General features: G+C 35.7%; 3 protein-coding genes across 6 annotated transcripts; 1 reads left to right on the forward strand and 2 right to left on the reverse strand.

The window, feature by feature from the left end:
- Positions 1 to 4,579: 4,579 nt before the first annotated feature.
- On the reverse strand, positions 4,580 to 5,410 carry LOC18593551 (uncharacterized). Its single transcript, XM_018129889.2, has one exon. The coding sequence runs from the start codon at positions 5,408 to 5,410 to the stop codon at positions 4,580 to 4,582; it is 831 nt and encodes a 276-aa protein (XP_017985378.2).
- A 1,881-nt stretch (positions 5,411 to 7,291) lies between these two features.
- LOC18593555 (disease resistance protein At4g27190) lies at positions 7,292 to 15,381 on the reverse strand. 4 transcript variants are annotated; one of them, XM_088808079.1, is made up of 6 exons: positions 14,505 to 15,381; positions 14,227 to 14,348; positions 10,909 to 14,134; positions 9,621 to 10,385; positions 8,347 to 9,089; positions 7,292 to 8,228 (listed from the first exon to the last, which is right to left on the reverse strand). In XM_088808079.1, the coding sequence occupies exons 3-5, from the start codon at positions 14,122 to 14,124 to the stop codon at positions 8,349 to 8,351; spliced, it is 4,722 nt and encodes a 1,573-aa protein (XP_088664205.1). In that variant the 5' UTR covers positions 14,125 to 14,134; positions 14,227 to 14,348; positions 14,505 to 15,381; the 3' UTR covers positions 7,292 to 8,228; positions 8,347 to 8,348. The 4 variants fall into 4 exon arrangements, with proteins under 4 accessions (XP_088664205.1, XP_088664206.1, XP_088664202.1 ...); XM_088808080.1 differs by having other exon boundaries at positions 14,227 to 14,295; positions 14,505 to 14,528; XM_088808076.1 differs by having other exon boundaries at positions 10,909 to 14,295.
- Positions 15,382 to 16,162: 781 nt separating this feature from the next.
- Positions 16,163 to 19,266, forward strand: PAP18 (purple acid phosphatase 18). Its single transcript, XM_007020832.3, has 5 exons — positions 16,163 to 16,425; positions 17,355 to 18,023; positions 18,185 to 18,373; positions 18,451 to 18,539; positions 18,783 to 19,266. Exons 1-5 carry the CDS (start codon positions 16,285 to 16,287, stop codon positions 19,000 to 19,002), a joined length of 1,308 nt encoding a protein of 435 aa, XP_007020894.3. The 5' UTR covers positions 16,163 to 16,284; the 3' UTR covers positions 19,003 to 19,266.
- The last annotated feature ends 880 nt before the right edge of the window (positions 19,267 to 20,146 follow it).

Raw genomic sequence — 20,146 nt, forward strand, 5'->3', positions numbered from 1 at the left:
ATAATCATTAAAGACATTGAAAATAAAAAAGAGATCAACAAACTTTCTTCGAATTATTTTAATGAAGCATACCTTAATGGAGATAAATGGAAGAGGTGGATTGAAGATTGTATCACAATTGCTAAAGTCTCAATTTTGGTTAATGGGTTACCGACCAAACCAATTAATTTAAAGAGAGGCTTAAAATAAGGGTGTTCTTTTTTTATCTTTCTTTTCAATATGATTACAATTTGCGGATGATACGATTAGATAAGTAAAACTAGAGCATCTTGTTAATATTAGGAGGGTGCTTCTGCCAGGTTAGGACAGACTTCTACCAAAGTCTTTTCAGCAGAATGAGGTGTGAATAGTCTTTGTCTTTTGAAGCTCAGGTTAGGTTGATGCCAACAATAGTCTTAAACCAAAAGATTTGAGATTATGGATGGCACACTAGCACTGATGCTAGTAAAACTATCTTTCTAAAAAATATATTAGAAGGGTGTTTCGATGTTTTCAAATGGTGTCTGTTCTTAAAATAAATTTCAGCAAGAGCTTTTTGTATGGCCTGTCAATGTGGCGAATTCGCCAGGACCTTTGCTCTCGTAGTCACTTGAACTCCGATCATACACCGTATGAAGACCCCGAAAGTCCTTGACCTTCACAGTTCCGTAGAGGTGACCAGGAGTCTCTTTATCAATATTGTTCACACGTACATACTCGACGCTCACCAAGGTACGCTCGTATGAAACATTTGATCGAGCAGCAGCAACAGCAGCAGTATCAGCAATTGAAGTGTGCCCACATGCCATTGTTGATCACGAGCTCCTGTTTGCAAAGATAAGATGGAAGTGTTTGTGCGGCCATTAGACCCAGCGCTTGCTGCTTAAATACTGAAAGAACTCGTGACAAAAGGCAGGTTTTAATATGGGCAAAATAAAAGGTATGAATGCATTCAATGTTTGAGACAGAAAAAGAAAAAAAAAAAAGAGAAGGTTCTCTGTACAAGACAAATTGACAACATGGCTCACACTTCTCATGTGCTATTAATGCTCCCTCTAGAAGCTCTTCGGCCATCATGGGCTATCGACATTATTATATACTTTTTATATATTTGATTTAAATTTTAATTGAAAGGTAAATGTATTAAGAGTTTTTCTTTTTTTTTAATTAATTTCTTTTAAAAAATTATACTTTAATGATAATGATTTATAATATAAATTTATTAAACATTGCAATTACTTTTACAAAGATTTTCATAGAGTATAACAGTAGAAAAATAAATAAGATTAATAATAAATAATACTTGAAAGCAATATTATAAGAGTCCGATCTACTACTCACGTTGGTTGCAAGTTTGGGGTAAATCAAAACTCTCAGACTCATTCCTTATAACCAGAAATCTTAGAGTATTCAATTCTCATAATTCATAAGGTAGCTTCTTGATATCAGAAAACGGAGTAATAATAAATTCAAGTTCTTTCAAATTTTCCAATGCTGAAGCATTCTCCAGCTCACAATTTTCCCAGTATAGAGTTCGAAAGTTTGTGAAGAATTGTGATTCTTCCAATGACACCAACACACTTATAAGAACTAAAACTTTGAGGGCTTTCGTTCTTTGGAAAAATATATTTGGTATTCTTACTAAACTCCAGCTATCATAATTATAATCATAATCTATTAAAATCGAAAACTTTATAATCAATGGGATTTGGAACCTTCAATTTGTCAAGAAAAATATTTATTTTGTTCTTCATTAATGAGATTTTGTGTAACATTTGAAAACTTTCACTCGTAGGTCATTGCTTTAACCCACTTTTCACCATGAATGTGTTTTTTCCTCTCGATGTCATCCAATAATCAAAATCACGAACCACAGCATGCATTTTCACACGCCTTTCATTATTAGTTTTCAACAACAAACTTGACTTTTGGAGATTTTTTATTATTACGCACATCTCCCTCCTTGCATCTTAAATTAAGTCAACACCATCGAACATTCCTTGCCTAATTCTGTATATAGTTAATTCCTCGATTCTAATCTCACGATCTTTTAAAAAAGTGAATACAATAGTAAACATGAACGGCTATTGTCCTTTTTTAAACAATAATAACTAATTTTAAAGACTGTTGTAAATACCTCCGTAAACATCTTGATTCTCTATATGTCTAGAGTCTTTCAGTCGCTGATACACTACTTTCCACCGTCTAGAGTTTCATCTTTCAAAGCTCTTCCCAAAGTTACAATTGCAAGAGGCAAACCTTTGCATTCTCCGGCAACCTCCCTAGCTACATCATTGAAGGGGGAAGTGACATCTTTTAGCCCAGCATTACCTTTGAATAAAGCCCAAACTTCATGTTCAGATAAGATGTTGAGTTGAACTTCCTTTTGACATTTCAATCGAGTGCAAACTTGTTTAAGATGCGTGGTTAGAAAAATTTTGCAACTGTTCATCACCGAACGAAATTCCTATAACCTTCAAGCCAAGCTCTTCCCAAAAATCACCAAGGATTATAATTAAGGACGCGTATGGCTTAATATTTTTGTTTTGACGAGCCATTTAGAAATTTTATTGATGTGCATAGGAACTTAGATAACTTTTTGTTTAGGTTTCTTTTGCTCATGTAGTTGTGCTGCCAATCCTTTTGTAGGCAGCTCCTTCAGGATGCAATCGTAGAGTCTTCTCCCAGCTAAGACAACTCTTATGCCATCAAGAGTCTTTAGTCTATGAGGGACTTAAGACTTAAAGTGGCAGGTTGAATGGCTGGATCAATAAAATACCATCTTTCAAAAAAAAAGAAAGAAATAGGATGCTTTTCACGTCTTTTATTCTCAACCACAATTGTCCTGCTCTTCCTTCTAAAGTCGTCTTTTGAAAATTTAAATGTAGGAAGTCTGCCATTTTTCCTTGAATATTGTTGATATTCGGAGTTTGGGACACTGCCCAATTTCCAACGATTTTGCTTTGATTACTGAAATCTTCAACGATTTTGCCAAAACAGAAAAAGTAACGAACATGAACTGTTCCGTGTTACACTGCCCAATTTCCCAGAGTAGCAGAAGCAACAGAGGTTGCAAATTAAGCAGCCATTCACTGATGACTGAGGTTGAAGAACAGGTTTTTCTTGAGTAAAAGCAGTAACAGGAAGACAAAAGAAGTTATAAAGATTAACTAGCAACACAATCAAAAAAATACTGCACAAGGTGGAAATAAAAATATCTCTCAAGCTAAGTTTAAAAGAATTACTTAATTTGGAAATAGAAAGTAAGTGTCACTGCATCCAAACTAGCAAATATCTACTCAAATGGAATAGAAGAGGATGAACAGCTACATACCAAGGAAATACATATGAACTTTGAAGAGCCAAGACAGAGCTTCTATTTTGATACACGCAAAATACATTGCAGACACTAACAAAGTCGGTGTGATTTTTTTTTTTTTTTTTGAGTTCAAAGAAAATTGATGCAGAAATCAACTTTGCATGCACTGCAATGATCAAAAGGCCATGAAATTAGAAAACAACAGACTTTCACTTATCTTCTTTTGAATGCCTGCAGATAATTCTGCTTCTGATAACAAAAACAGTAGTTGAATATAGAAAGTAGAAACTCTTAAGGCAAAGACTTCTTTTGTTTCGAATCTCTGTGCTTCACACAAATGCCATGTGTGGAGTGTAACTGTAGAAAATCAGAAGAATTAATTCGGACATACAAAATAATTTAGTGCCAATTTTGCAGTTAAAGTTTGCAGATGTATGCTCAAATGCAAAAATTCAAGACAAAAATAAGCCGTAGATGAAAATGATGCACATATATACAAAGGAAACATGATCTTTCTGAAGCCAAGGCTAAGCTTCTATCTTGATCAAAGAAAGCTCAAGTAGAAATCAACTTTGCACTACAATAATCAGAAGCCCCTTAGCAGAGGGAATTAAGAAACAACAGTTAATTCTTCTTCAGATAGCAAAAACACTTGAAAATAGAAAACTTTGAATAATTGATGTTTTTTACATTTTTGTCATTTTCAGTCGCTTTTCCCCTCGTGGCCCATTTATTTCTTATGTGCTTGCCTGGTCGGTTTAAAGGCTCTCATGGAAAAATATCTCTCTAACTACTTACTGGATATGACCACAGGATTAGAGCACCAATATCAACCAACCAATTTAGGGATAACGGATGCATAAATGGACAAATATAAAAATATCCATAATTATTGGTAAAAAAATGTGTAAAAATGATGGCAATTTATAGTAAATGTTGAAAATAGAAATTAAGTAAACGTTCTTGCAAAAGATGCTCTTGTATCAAAGATCAAAGGCTGAAGAGAAAACCTTATATCAAACTAAATGTTAGCAACAGCATCAGTTTCAATTGAGACAAGATGCACAGAAAACAGCAAGTGAAACAATACTAGAAGGAAGAAGATGTATAGGAGAGAAAGCAGAATTCTAGTATGTTATAACTTTACACTGGTGCCCAGAGCAGCCTAAACATATTGCAAGATGATTCACAACACAGTAAATTCTGAACAGAACTTGTAATATCCTCTTTACTTTTATAACCGGCAGGCAAGGTTGGGCAAGGAGAGTGTTGCTTCCTCGATTACTCACAAGTGACGGATACTTGCACTTCACCATGTTGACTGTATATGCTCTTGATTTGGGTTCCGACCACGGCATCAAAGTGCGCACTTCCCTTTGCAATTTGGTGATCAGGTGACAGCGTATCATAATTCCACAAATCTGCCATGATTGTTAACCCGGAACTTGCTGGTGCTACCACAACTGAACGAGTCAGGGGAATAGATTGATTGGGACTCACTTGGACATATTCACCGGATGATTTCTCAAACAATGTGAGGGATGTCTCTGATACCCCTATAACCTGCGAAGCTTTAATTGTTCCATGCACATCCGCCGGCGATTTATTATCCCCGTTGATCAGCACAACTTTGACAGTGGCGTTAAGAGCATATCTTATTACGGAGTAACCCACAGTAACACTGCCATATTGACCAAACACAACCTTCTCCAAACGCTTGTCGTAATTGGCGAAAGTTAGATTCTCATTTCTTGGTTCCCACACGATGTCGCCTTGAGCAATCTCATCCTTGGGGGACAAGCTGTCATGGTGCCACAAACTGACGCTGATAATAAACACATCATAGCCCGAAATAGCATCAGAAGGGCCTGTCAATGTGGCAAATTCGCCAGGACCTTTGCTCTCATAGTCACTTGAACTCCGATCATACACCGTATGAAGGCCCCAGAAGTCCTTGACCTTTACTGTTCCGTAGAGGTGACCAGGAGTCCTTTTATCAATATTGTTCACACGTACATACTCGATGCTCACCAAGGCACGCTCGTATTGAACATTTGTAGCAGCAGCAGCAACAGCAGCAGTATTCGCAATTGAAGTGTGCCGACCTGCCATTGTTGACCACGCGTTCTTGTTTGCAAAGATAAGATGGAAGTGTTTGTGCCGCCTTTAGAGCCAGTGCTTGCTGCTTAAAAACTGAAAGAACTCAGGACAAAAGGCACGTTTTATTATGGGTAAAAAAATGGTATAAAAGCATTCACTGTTTGAGAGGAAAAAAAAAAAAAAGGCATGTTTTATTGTGGGTGAGGGGGTTCACTGTACAAGACAAATTGACCCTATCTCCTAGGTACATACAAATATCTTGTTAGATATTTGCTTCCCTCATTGTCATTGGGCCCCGCTTTTGTCCTTTCTTTTTGTTTTTCTCCTTTTCTATTTTATTTTATTTTAAGAAATCCTTAAACTATATATATATATATTATATGAATATTGTTACTCAATTGTATTAGTAAGTCTCTATACATCATTTATTTGAAAATTTGAATTTGAGTTTTATTTATTTAATGTGTATATATGTATGTGATAGACGATGACTTATTTATTTAGTAAAGCTCCTCACTTGTCATCCAAAGACATGGCTAAACTTGGAAACACTTTTGATTTATTGTTAGTTTTCATTTAATATATTATTAAATTTTATCATCTATTTTTATAAAATTAGAAAATTTATTACGTTATTTTTTATAATTTTTTTAATTTTATAACGTTAATGAATTTGAAACAATTAATTTATAATTTACAATTTAATAAAATTTTTAAGATATATGAAAAAATAATAAGCAAATGAAAACATATTTAAATTTTTAATATTATGAAACTCAATATGTATATATTTAATTTTATTAATATATTTTTATAAAAGATTAACAAAATTTTAAAAAATTCTTAATATATTTTAAATAAAAAATTTTAAAAATAATAATATCCATGAAATTCTCTAACGAAATATTCTGTTAGAAGATTTTTATTGATAATAGCTTTTTTCAATAAAAAACTTTATTAAAAAATTTGCAAAATTTCTACTGGAAGTCCGTCGAAAAGTTTGACGGGAGTAAATTCTTATTGGCACCTTAAACTTTTCAATAGATTTTCAATAGATTATTTTCCATTAAAAAATTGTAGTGGAAATCTATCTGAAAGTTTGGCAAGAGTAATTTTTTTTTACATCAAAAAAATTTTTAACGAATTTCGAACAAAAAATTTCAATTGGAAATACATCAAAAATTTGTTAGAAAAAATCAAAATAAATTTTTTTCAAAATTTTTTTGTTAGGAAAAACCAATTTTTTGCAATGTGTGATAAGTGTGAATTAATTCAAAAAAACAATAAAAATGTATTTATATTGTTGAAATAAAACAAAATTAAAAGAGAAATCTAGGCTTAACGCTCCTTTCAACTTTTATCAATTAGCTTTTGAGTTAATTAAATTATAAAAATAATTCATTAAACTGTGATGGAGCTAAAAAAATTTTATAAATGAAATTAGAAAGTGTATCAATTAAGATATATAAAAAAATTTAAATTAATATTATATATATCTCAATTTGTCCAACCTTTTAATTAAAACTGCAAAATAAAAATTATTGAATAATTGATGTGATTCCTCTATCGTTGTTCTTTGTATTTTTGTCATTTTGCAATCATTTTTCCTTCATGGTCCATTTATTTATGCCCTACTTGCTTGGTCAATTTAATGGCTTTAATGGAAAAATATCTCTCTAGCTACATACTGGATAAGATCGAAGGATGAGAGCACCATATCAATCAACCATTTTACCGATAATGGATGCATATAAAATATTTATAATTATTAAAAATGTAGAATTTGAATTTTTTTTAAATATAAAAACTATCCATAATTATTGATTAAAAAAATGATGAAAATTTATTGTAAATGTTGGAAATAGAAACGAAACGTTCTTGCAAAAGATGATCTTATATCAAAGATAAAAGGCTGAAGAGAAAAGCTTATATCAAACTAAATGTTGGCAACAGCATCAGTTGCAATTGAGACAAGATGCACAGAAAAACAGCAAGTGAAACAATTCTAGAAGAAAGAAGATGTATAGGAGAGAAAGCAGAATTCTAGTATGATATACCTTTGCACTGGTGCCCAGAGCAGCCTAAACATATTGCAAAAAGATTCACAGCACAGTAAAGAAGAGCAAATGGAAATGGCGGAGGGGAAGCTACAGAACATACTTTTGAACACTTTACTGATACTGGGCCGTGAATAGGAAGGAAGGGAAAACCTCATTAATGGGCCGTTTTCTTCTTCAACTCCTGCCTCATGTATTTCATGCCGTAGAAAATGGTATTGCTGCTAGCATTTCCATAGTCCATCGTTGCTCTCCTGCTTCATTCTATTTTCCCATTGTTCAGTTTGAGAGCTTGAAGGAAAACAACTTCTTGTAGTGTCTGATTCATGGTATATACTAAATACTATACACCAGGCAGTCAAAGTATATTTTTAAGTGATACTAGCTTGGGATTCCCTTTTGATTCATCTTTTCAAATGCTGTTGAGTGCTTGTAATACTCAGCTGTAATTTGTAAGAATATATGACATAAAGAACCAAAATGATATTGAAAGCAAATATCCTGTCACTTGGACAAATCCATTGAATGAATGGGTCGGAAGTCAAAGCTTGATCAACCACCTATTTATTCATGTATGAAATACTAAAGATGGTTAGGATGTTGATACAAATGAACCACCCAAAAACAACTGAAGTAGATGATACTTGTTCATTTGCTAAACATGTAGCAGCAGAAGCTAGTAAAATTCAGATTGACGCTTTAACATGGTTTTGCATTCCTGTTAAACTGTGTTCTGATTCTTCTGATGCATCTTGGTTTATCCTGTAGGGAGCCTTCAAAACCAAACAAAGAGAGACATAAAGAACAAGAATTAGTACTAATTTTTTGTTTCCAAGAAGTATAGCACATAACAAATAAACAAAAATCAGTAACAGTGCAAATTGCAGATACCTCTATGTCTTGGCATTCACACAAAGCTTGGGACAATTTTCAACCTTTGAATAAATCAAATAGGGAATTACAAGATGGTAACCCCTTGGGCAGTAAGTGATGAGGCTTGGGAGTTGAAGGAGATCCAACATCCACAATTGAGGGAGCACTATTTGCTTCTCTTCCTGGGCACCTGCTTCTTCATCTTTATCTCCAAATAGTTGCTTTAGTTCAGAAGCACCTTCAACTTTGAGTATTTCTAGTTTTGGCATAGCAACACTAACCGGAAAGAGGCTTTTCATTTTATTGCAGCTTCCAATTTTGACTTTATTCAGTGCACAGAAACATATAGGTTGGAAATGACCCCTTGATGATGTTGATGTTGAAGTTTGGTCCCTTTCTTTACCATCATCATTGGCAATGATTTGCTCCAAATCCTCACATTCCCATATACTCAGGTACTTCAGTCGTGGCAGATTTCGAGCAAGGGTGGGTGTGAAAATGTGTTTCAATCTCTTACATTTGGACAGCTCCAAAGTAGTAAGACCACTAAGGCTTACACTCTTGTAGGACTCAACTATGTCAATAATGTTCCCAGACATTGAGCAGTAGCATTGATGTTCTGCAGTTGTAGTTAGAAGCGGAAGACCCTTGAGCTGAAACACCTCTTGCACTCCACAACTTTTAATTCTTAATTCTTTCAAATCTAGGAAGCATTTTCCCTGTGTTTTAGACAGTTTCTTTTCCTTTTGAAGATGTGGCTTCTGTAAATACAAGTATTCCATCTCATCAAATTAGCAACCAACATTGCTTAACTTTAATTTCATTTTCTTTCGAAAATGAATAGAAACAATAAACTTAGCAGTTGAAATTTTCACAGTCAAACATATTGCGTACTTCACCTAATTGAGCTCCTAAGTGCTTGAAAATGATGCAAATGGTTCTTAACGAATGGTAAAAATTTCTAAACACAGTAAGAGGAATGCATCAAGTACTTGAGAAAACAATCATCTGTTTAGGTATTTCAAGTAAAGCCTGCTAACAGCAAACTAGTCAAATTTTGGCTTGAAGCACTGAAGTGTGTGTTACTCTTGAGTCTTAACTTGAGCCATGCATAAAAGTATAGGACAATACTATGTTGCATTGTATAGAATTTTGTCTCTACCACATTAACAATTCATCTGCAGTGGAAATTGAATGAGAGAATTCGATATGTTCTTTTTTTTTTATTTTATTAGCAGCATCAATAATAGCATCAAATCCCTCATATCAGGAAAAGAGATTGGCGTGTTTACCTGTGTGCCAGAAGGTATCAAATTTTTTCTATCAACAGTGAAACATGTGGTCAAGTTGGGGCAGTCTTCTACTGTTGCAGTGAACGATGATGGGAACATTATATGATAATCGGATGGGCAGAAACTGACAAAGCTTGGTAGGTGGAGGATATCTACTTTCTTTAACTTAGAAAGCGCCATATCCTCTTCATTTGTAATGTTTGCTCCATCTTCATGTCCAAACACTTGCTCTAATCCTGACGCCTCTTCTATTTTCAACTCTTCAAGTTTTGGAAGACCACGAGCAGCACTAACAGGGAAGAGAATTTTCAGTTTGTTGCAGTTGTTGATCCATATTTTGGTCAGATTAGGGAAGCTTATAGCTTGAAGACGATCCTTTGAAGAAGATAATGAAATTTGATCTTTGACAATGATTTGCTCCAGTTCCTCACATCCTTCCAAATGTAGGTCTTTCAATTGCAGAAAATTTCGAGCAAACATAGGTGAGAAGATATGTCTCAGTCTCTTACACTCAACTACTTCCAGATGAGTAAGGTTTTGAAGGGTTGCAATCTGTGTAGGTCCTTTCCATATCACTTGTAACTCTTGCAGATCTTTCAGTTGTAGTTTCTCCAGACTTGAGACGAAGAATCCGCCTTCAAGTTGAAAAATCTCTTCACAGTTCCCAACTGTTAAATATTCCATATTAGGTGACCTCTGTCTTCCCTGGAGGCCAACACTGTTGCACTGTCGACAGTTATTTCCAACCTTAGAGAGCCATAGTTTCTGTGGATATAGCCAACAGTTAGACCAGATAGATAATGTCAATTGATATTAGAACAAAAATTTGCTGCCTAATTCAGGCAAGGCTAACACAAACAAATTAAAAGAAAAAAATTAACCAACTCTATTCCCCATTTATTGGATAAATGAACATTCAACAGTTTGAGTGTCAAATAAGTATCATTTCCTGACCGGCTAGTAAGTAATCATGAACACAAATATACTCTTCTCTATTTCTTGTATATCTAACTCTGCATTGATAAGTTGCAATTCCTCTGATAAGCCTAGATTATGTTTAGGTCTGGTGCCAAAGCAAGAGATTGACCAAAACCAGTGCATTAGAGTAGAAATATTCATCAACTGCTACTGGGAACTAACAAAATGGTCTATCCAACCGAAGTGGTATGAGAGGGTTTGAACTAACAAATTGGTTAGAGTTATCTCTCCTATGAAGTAGACTATTTGATGAACTGCAACCAGGACACAAGAAATACCAAAAAAGAACTCTAAGTGAGAATAGAAATACCTTCATTTGAGCCTTCATCATGTCTTCAAAAGTAAAAGGTTCCAGCAGGGGGCATTCTTCAATCTCTAACACTTCCAAAGATAGCTGCACAATAACACAGTTTTCTGGACAGAAACTGCTCAAGCTTTTTAAGTTTTTAAGTACTAACAACTGTAGTTGAGGTAGAACAATGTCCTTGCCATCCAATTCTTTTCCAAGGCTGAAAACTTGTTTCAACTGAGTACAATTAGTAATGTTAATTTCTTTTAGCTGTGGAAAATCTGGGGCTGTAGAGTTTGCAAAAACATATTCCAAAATATCACAAGAAGAGATCTTTAGAGTTGTTAATTTTGGCAAGCTCAGAGGATGGGAATCAGAGTCAACTGTTTCTTGGACAATATGCTTCATTCCAGAACAGTCATGTACTTCAAGTGTTTCAAGTTGCAAAAGACCTTGAGCAAGCACTGGAGAGAAGAGAGATGCCAATTTATCACAACTCTGTACTTTCACAGTCTTAAGACTTTGAAGGCTTACACGATCGATGGGCCCTTCCCATATATGCTCCAAGTTAGGTAATAGCTCAAGCTCTAAGTAAGACAAGTTTGAAAGCAGTATGGGATGATTTTCTTCCCCAGTATGTTGCAGACTATCCAACTGAAACACTGCTAGCAACATAGGACAGTTTATGACAGTCACCTCTCTTAGATGTTTTTCTACTGGAACTGTAGAGATCATAGCAGCACCATTTTTCACAGTAAACTTTTTTAAGTTCTGTAGAAAACCTGTTGGTTGCGGACCATTACATAGCTCTGTCAAGGAAACCATATCTTCAATGAATAATTCTGCTAGATTAAACAATGCAATGGCAGGAACCTGCTGCTGTACTGTCTGAATGAGGCATTGCATATGCCTACAACGTCTGAGCCAAAGAAAGGTCAATTTGTTTAACCCTCTTTGATCCAAGCTCGGAACAAGGCATTGATGACCAATGATACTATCCAAATCAAGGTACTCAATATCAGAAAGCAGCTCCTTAAAAGGACTTAACGGGAATCCTGCAATTTTCAAGCTTCTTGAGCTTGGATAGCGGTGGTCAAAACATTGATTTATTGCTATCTTGTACCTTTGTAATTTAGGGAAGACAAAGTATCTTGGCAAACATATAGAATTAGCCTTCATTGTTAGTGCAGTTAAACGGGACAATGATTTCAGCTCTGATAAACTAGCAGTAGTTGCCTCCTCACCTCTCCCTTCAATGGCCCATTGGCTAAAGCTAAACTCACCAATATACAGCTCTTCCAGTTTGGATAACCTTCGTATCAGATTAGGTGGGATTTTCCAGTGTCCATCAGCATAGGACAGATCTAGCAATCTTAAACTAATTAATTCCCCTATTTCATCTGGTATATTATCAAGATAACAACCACAAAAGTCTAGAATCTCAAGTTTCTTCAGTTCTGCCAATGATGAGATGTCATGGAGTTTGCATCCCTCTAGGTGTAAGGTTTTCAGGTTTGTCAACCATAGAATTCCTTCCAGAGATGGCAATAACCCACCTGAAAGAGTTAATACTTTGAGGGTTTTCATCCCTTCAAAAGATGAACTTGAAATAGCCATCAAACGATTCCCACTCATCAATAAAGTTTCCAGTTTTGGGCATACCAATTTATCAGGAAGATATTCTATTTTGTTGTTCATCAAGGAGATTGTTTTACAACATCCCAAGCTTTCAGAATTTGGCCATTCATCTAACCCAAGGCCTGCTTTTATCATTACATTCTCTGCTTCTGATGCTATCCAGTGGGCAAAATCACGGATGACATCATGCATTTTCACAGTTTCTTCATTGCCAGTGTCCAACAACAAACCAGAGTATTGGAGATTGGTTAATATTACTCGCATTTCTCTCCTTGCATCTTCAATGAAGTTAACATCCTGGAATAAGCCTTGGCCAATTCCATATCTAGTCAACTGCTCGATACTAATCTCATAATCTTCCGGGAAATGGGAACACAACAAGAAACATGACTTGATTTTTCTTCCCTTCAAATAATCATAACTGAACTTAAGACATCCATAGATATCTTCACAGAAATCTTGATTCTCTGCAAGCTGAGGGCTTTTTTGTTGTCGATGATTTGCTACTATCCACTCATCTAGAGGTTTTTCTCTTAGGGCCCTGGCAATAGTTACAATTGCAAGAGGCAATCCCTTGCATTCTCCAGCAACCTTTTGTGCTACATCAATCAATTCACTGTGGCATGGTGCATCATCTAAACCTGCATTGTGTTTGAATAAGGTCCAGGCTTCATCATTGGATAAAACATCTAGTTGAATCTTCGTTTGGCTTCTCATTCTGGTACATACATGTTGAAGTCGTGTTGTCAGAAGAACTTTGCAACCCTTGTGATCAGCACCAAATGGAATTCCTATAGCTGCCAAGTCGAGTTCCTTCCAAACATCGTCAAGGATTATGAAGATCTTCTTCTTTTCTTGCAGTCTATGCCATATCTGAGCTGCTCTTCCTTCTTCAGTTTCCTTTTCAAATCGTAAATCTAATGAGTCTGCAATCCGACCTTGAATGTTTTTGATATTTGGAGTCTGAGAGACAACAGCAATCACTACTAAATTAAAAAGCTTCAGTTCTGTGGATTTCTTTCCAACTTCTTTTGCCATGGTTGTCTTACCTACCCCAGCCATCCCATACAGTCCAATCATGCTCACATCATCGTCTGTCAAGGCCTCCATAATCTGATTGAAAGCTTTCTCTGAAGATTTAGATGGCATAAAATCCTTGCATCGTAAGAATTCTATGACAGGAAGGGTAGCACGGTGTCCTACTCGTTGAAATTTGGAAGTCTCTTGAAGTTGAACAACACTGAACTTTTGCTTTGCTACTTTCTTACCCAATTGATAACGCCAGGGCCAATTAGGACACCAATTAAAACACCTTCTGTTTTCTTCTATTTCACTGTCCTGGAGCTTCACATCTTCCAGGACTTTGTTTGCCTCTGTAAGCCAGTCCTCCACATCTTTTTCAATTTCTTCAGTTTGCCTTATGGCTTCATTGACATCATTTTGCAACCGCCCTTGTGCAACTGTCAGCTTTTCAGTCTCTTTCCTGAGGTCCTCAACATTACTGGCAAAACGGAACGCATAACTAAGATGACAAATTGCTGGTGCAACCAGGTATTCTGTAATCTTTGCAGCAACAGCTAGACCAATTTGATCAGCCATCCCTGACAATCTGAAATTCAAAAAGACACTTTGCTGGTAATTACATGGAATCTCAGTGACGGTAACAAAATTTGAAGAAATTTTGAGAACTTCGCTGAGTACCTTACTAGCAATACTTTTTTGAAACTGCACACTACAGGTGAATAAGTCACTGATCAATCCACAAGATGTCTGAAAAGGAAAAAAACTCAACCTAATTTCAACTTTAATCACTAGTTATTTATCTGCAAAAGAATTTGAACCACATCAGGTTTTCAAAAAGAATTATACCACCAATGGTCCTAGCAGATAGAGACAAGGCCTTTTTTCTTTGACCAAACAGAAAGGGAGAGCATGCACAAACTCACAGAATCATATGTATAAGGGCCCTTGAAACTCACCTCATTTGGAGTCTTCATAGTCTTTTACAGGCCTCTCCACAGCACGTTCCACAGTTCAGGATATGAAAGCCAAAAAGATATTAGATTTTTTTTCTTCTTTCTTTTCCCCTCTGTGTTAAATGAAACTTAGGAACATAAAAGAATGAATGAGGGCAGTTCAATCATATCAGAAACTCTAGAACAAAAGGATCAATGTTTACTGGGGTATTGCTCCTTTTTCTTCTCTCTTTACAAAACTCCCTCACAAAGAAATGAATGAGGATGACCAGGACATTGCACCTTCAACTTTCATATTCAAACGCTGAACAATTGATGCAACAAAGTCAAAAGAATAAAGCAAGGAAGACAGAAAATCAGAATTAGGAGGAAGAAAGTATGTAAACACCAAGCAACTAGCTGGATATTCTTTGACCAGAACATCGTTTACTTTTTGATATATGAAAAGGAATTCTTTATATAATAAATTAATAAAACCAGTTGACTATTTGATTCAAAGTTTTAAACTAGAGAACATTTCACATGTAAGCACTGCACATGCATCTTCATCAATTAATTCTTGGTTAATGGATTGTTAGCCAACTTGATTGGGAGTTGACATTACCTGGGTATATTTATCTAGTCATTCTTTGAGCTCTTCTTGGTATACTGGCTGCTCTGCAAAAATTAATTGACAGTAATTAATGCCAGGAAAGAGAGTTATTAGGTGAATTTCTGTTAAAATATTTCCAACTTAGCATATTAATCGGATCAGAAACTTGGTCTAGCAGGAAAATACACATGCTCTCAATCTCAGTCTACTCACTTGACCCAATAAGCAGCTATGCAAATATAGTCTGAAGTTAAAGAAAATATTGGTTTCTTGCTCATTTTCGTTTTCTTGCATAGGTGAACTCAAAGAGGCTGCAGAAGCAACAATTCCTACCAGTTCAATCTTGTAATTACTCCACAAGATACAAGTAAACAAGTGGGTCATGAAGTTGCAGTTTCAAAAGAATGGGAATGTTCTTGCTACTTTGCTATGCATCATCATCATTTCATTTTCAATAGTTTCTCGTTATGGTCTTGATGTTTATTCCAGATTCAAAGTTTTCTGGGAATATCTTTTTGTTTCTCATGATTGAATCAGCATGTTGCTTGCTTTTGCATTTATGGACTCTGTCTTTAAATGAAACAATTTCCCAGGTAATTTTCTTGCAAAGTATTGGGTCAAAAGTCATAAATAAGTACAAAGTTTAGGTGAATGTTAGGAGAATATAAGGAGATATATGCCTCCATTTCTACAGTTAGGAAAAAGGGGTTTTAGCTTGAAAGCTTATTCTCTTGAGAATATGTCGATTTGATGATTGTAACTTACCTATGGTTTTGTTTGCTTTGTTACAAAATCTGACCCTGGATTCCATTTGTGAGCTCTCATAGCAATTCAACATGTTGATGAAATCATGCTTCAGTACAGAAAGCTATTCAGCTTTCACAATCTTAGAGTTGCACAATTGGTTTGCCAGAGTAGTTCCTTGTTCTGATTTCCTGACAAGGGAGTTGCTAACTACTTGTGTTTGAACGGTTAGGGGTTGGAGAGGGAAAGAGTCAAACCAGATATCAACTTCATCTTTTCCACAAAATGACAACATTACCATATTCCTAACACCATACCATCAACTTAGCAAGGCTAAGACAGTCATTTCAAAATGGACCATTCATCAAGTAGAGACAAAGAAAATCAAAATTTACTTCGGTTCAGTGTTTCACAAGGGAAAGAGATTTTCTAGGACCAAAGAAAAAAATGGAAACAAAATTTATACATCTGATACTAACTCTTCTTCTGTCAATCTCAGTTACTGTCAGAACTGATTATGTTAGACCTCAACCTCGTAAAACTTTGCATTTTCCATGGAACCCAAAGCCCCCATCTCAGCCCCAGCAGGTAACCGCATCATTTTTACCTTTAAACATTTTTCAGTTTCTCGGTTGTTCTTGTTTTTGTCAGATTCAATGCTTTTTGGCTTTGTCTTGATGTGATCTGATCTGGGTTGTTTCTTGTTTTTGTATTTCTGGGTTCATCTTGTTGAAAGAAAAGACCTTTCTTTTTTAACTTATAAGAGTTTTCGGGGAAATTTTGGGTTTGAGACTTTTGCTTCTCTGAAAAAATTTGTGGGGATTTGTGTTTTGAGAAATGGAATTACCATGAAATGGATTTTTCTTGAGAAAGTTTTGCATTTTTTTTTGTTTTTACTGCCAAATTTGTCTTTGGATTTTGTGTATCTGCTGCCTAAAAAGCTTCAATCTAAGCTAATAAATTTGCTTGTTTCTGGAGCTGATTAGACCTGCAGGATCAGTTTTTTTAACATCGAGCAATCTATTGTGATAGATATCTATTATTAGAGTTATAGACTTTCTCTGAAAAATTTTTAGGAAATATTATCTGTGGATTTGAGATTAATGATGCTTATGTTGAAACAAAGAAATGCAGTGTAGAGTATTAGGCATGCATGGATCAAAACATCAGAGCTAGATTCTTCTTAAGGAGCAAAAGAAATGTTTTGTTTTGTAGCAAGATACATTGGTCCACAGCTGTGTTGGAATAATTCTTAAAACATATAATATGATGCTTGCTGGAATAACAGTCTTACTATTGATCTTGGTGTTGTGGTGTGGAGTGAAGATTAAGTTTCCCAAATCAAGAAAGAAAGGAATTACGAGTGTCTACTGTTATAAGTCTTATAACTGTATTTCCATAGGAGTTGATTCAATGGTTTTTGTATTGATTATTTAATTTCCCAATAATTCCATCAAGACCTCCTTCATGTTGCCATTTAGTTCAAAAGGTTTTTGCTTGACAAATATACGTTGCAGGTCCACATATCCTTGGCAGGAGAAAAACACATGCAAATCTCATGGGTCACTGACGATAAATCCGCTCCTTCAATTGTTGAATATGGAACCTCACCAGGGATATACACCTCTTCAGCTGAAGGAGACACCACCTCTTATAGTTACCTATTCTATAGCTCAGGAAAGATACACCACACTGTCATTGGACCTCTGGAACATGATACTGTTTATTTTTATCGATGCGGAGGACAAGGTCCTGAGTTTCAGCTCAAGACCCCTCCAGCTCAATTTCCTGTTACTTTTGCTGTGGCTGGGGATTTAGGTCAAACTGGCTGGACTAAATCAACACTAGACCACATTGATCAATGCAAATATAATATACATCTGCTTCCTGGGGACCTTTCATACGCCGATTACATGCAGCATCGCTGGGACACCTTCGGTGAGCTGGTGCAGCCACTTGCAAGTGCCAGACCATGGATGGTAACAGAAGGCAACCATGAAAAGGAGAAGATACCACTATTTACGGATGCATTTCAGTCCTATAATGCAAGATGGAAAATGCCTTTTGAGGAAAGTGGATCAACCTCCAATCTTTATTATTCTTTTGAAGTTGCAGGAGTCCATGTTATCATGCTTGGTTCATATACAGATTATGATGAGCTTTCAGATCAATATAGCTGGTTGAAGGTTGGGTTTTCCTTTCCTCTGATAAGTGGTTTCTGCTTGAACCACAAGGACACAAAGTGTTCTGTGGCCTATTAGAAAGAGTGTAGTTCTATCATGATTATAATGAAATCTCTAGTTGTGCTTTTAACTGACGAAGTTTCGTGTCTTTTTAAATCTGGTAGGCTGATCTTTCAAAGGTGGATCGGAGAAAGACACCCTGGTTAGTTGTGTTATTCCATGTTCCATGGTACAATAGCAACAATGCTCATCAAGGTGAAGGAGATGGGATGATGGCAGCCATGGAACCACTGCTTTATGCTGCTGGTGTTGATTTAGTACTTGCTGGTCATGTGCATGCCTACGAGCGCTCTGTATGTCAATACTTGCTTAGCTTTGTTCCTTAATATTGTTAGAATGGGTTTATGATATGTGGTTCTCTACTTGACAGAAACGTGTTAACAATGGAAAATCAGATCCTTGTGGTGCAGTCCATATTACTATCGGAGATGGAGGCAATAGAGAAGGTTTAGCTGCAAAGTATGTCCTTTTCTGCAGATACCTTTCTGAAATATCAAATCTAATTAGAAAACATTAATATTATTAGCATAAGTTAAATTGTTTATAATTTTGATTCCAGATGTACAAATTGAACATCATGCATTTATCTTGTGTGGTCTGATAACTTCTAGCTACAAATTAAGCTTACCTTTAATATTTTAAACCTTCATGCAAATTTATTATGAGCTGCAATTTCATTAAGTGCTGTAAATTTACTTACAGATTCCGAAAACCACAACCTGAGTGGTCAATGTTCCGTGAAGCAAGCTTTGGTCATGGTGAGCTAAAGATAGTGAATTCCACTCATGCATTTTGGAGCTGGCACCGGAATGATGATGATGAACCAGTGAGGTCTGATCAGGTTTGGATAACCTCTCTCATCAGTTCTGGGTGCCTTGCAGAAAAGAATTATGAATCAAGGAAAATTCTCTTATCTCCCTAAAATGGTAAAAAGCCTTCATGGTCTGCTTCTCTAGGTCTGGGCTAAGTTTTTGCTACACAAGTTTGATGTATATATGTATGTCTATCATAGTCATAGTATGAATTAGTAATATGCTCGTTCCCTTCATGTTATTTAGCTTAATAGGGAGTGGCTACTAGGCCATTACCATTTGAAGTTCCCCCTTGCAGTTGTCGTATTTGTTATATGTAAATCAGCTACAGCTTGCAGCTTGTCCAATAAATCAATCCCATTCCCTTTCCATCACATTTCCATTATACTGATGTTCCATTTTGCATATATATATACATATGTATATATGTATATATGTATATATGTATATATGTATATATGTATATATGTATATATATATCTGGATTCCCTTGTTTCTTATATAGAATGGATGAAACTAGTAAATTTCCATGGTTAGGAAGTGTAACTAGAAAGATGATTTGTGGCAAGGGAGGGAATGCTTTCGTTGTACAACCTGGTTATTAGACATCATATGAATCTAATAGCATTGGGCATTGAGAAAGTTTCATGCTCGTCATACCAAGTGCTCCTATTGTTCAAGAAGAGTTCGGTTTTATGACTTACACATCACATGTCATCTGCAGTCCAAGAAGGGCCTGCCATACCCCTAATCTGAAGGGATTGGCATCAAATTTCTTTCAGTCCCTTGCTTCATTGACGGCTGTATGATTTGGCCAACCAACATCAATACTATGTTTAAAATACAAACACTGGCTTTATATCTCATGACAATGACAAACTTGTCTGAGGACAAGACAGACTCCCGTATGTCTGAAATGCAGTCTGATGGGTGAACCAACAAGGTCGACCGAATAGGTTGCTGGGATGGGCTTGTACATCAATTTGCACTGGCAACAATAACCTTTCATTGGAAATGGGCTGGGCAATGGAATCAACAAGCAATGTATCCAACAAACCAATAATTCAATGAAGCCTATAATTTCATAAAGCGAAAGATGTTTAGGCTCATTGTTATTTATCTATTCACAACTCTCAGTTAATGTCAGTTACTTTCAGCTTTTGTTTACTTACCTTTTTAACTCTCCATAGCTTCTTATATTCTTGTGACTCTTCATTGCTTTCTTTCTTCTCCAATAGCATTGAATTCATTAGT

Source organism: Theobroma cacao, chromosome 7, assembly GCF_053813885.1.
Source record: "Theobroma cacao isolate CCN51 chromosome 7, ASM5381388v1, whole genome shotgun sequence".
NCBI classification, from domain to species: domain Eukaryota; kingdom Viridiplantae; phylum Streptophyta; class Magnoliopsida; order Malvales; family Malvaceae; genus Theobroma; species Theobroma cacao.

Bases quoted from the DNA above. Each gene is read 5' to 3' on its own strand.
- LOC18593551 (XM_018129889.2), bottom strand. From the start codon at position 5,410: ATGGCAGGTCGGCACACTTCAATTGCGAATACTGCTGCTGTTGCTGCT.
- LOC18593555 (XM_088808076.1), bottom strand. The intron at 10,386-10,908 runs GTATTTCTATTC...CTATATCCACAG, and splicing joins TGATGAAGGCTCAAATGAAG to AAACTATGGCTCTCTAAGGT. The intron at 9,090-9,620 runs GTAAACACGCCA...TTGTATTTACAG, and splicing joins TGATACCTTCTGGCACACAG to AAGCCACATCTTCAAAAGGA.
- PAP18 (XM_007020832.3), top strand. From the start codon at position 16,285: ATGGAAACAAAATTTATACATCTGATACTAACTCTTCTTCTGTCAATC. The intron at 16,426-17,354 runs GTAACCGCATCA...TATACGTTGCAG, and splicing joins CCCCATCTCAGCCCCAGCAG to GTCCACATATCCTTGGCAGG. The intron at 18,024-18,184 runs GTTGGGTTTTCC...TAAATCTGGTAG, and splicing joins ATCAATATAGCTGGTTGAAG to GCTGATCTTTCAAAGGTGGA.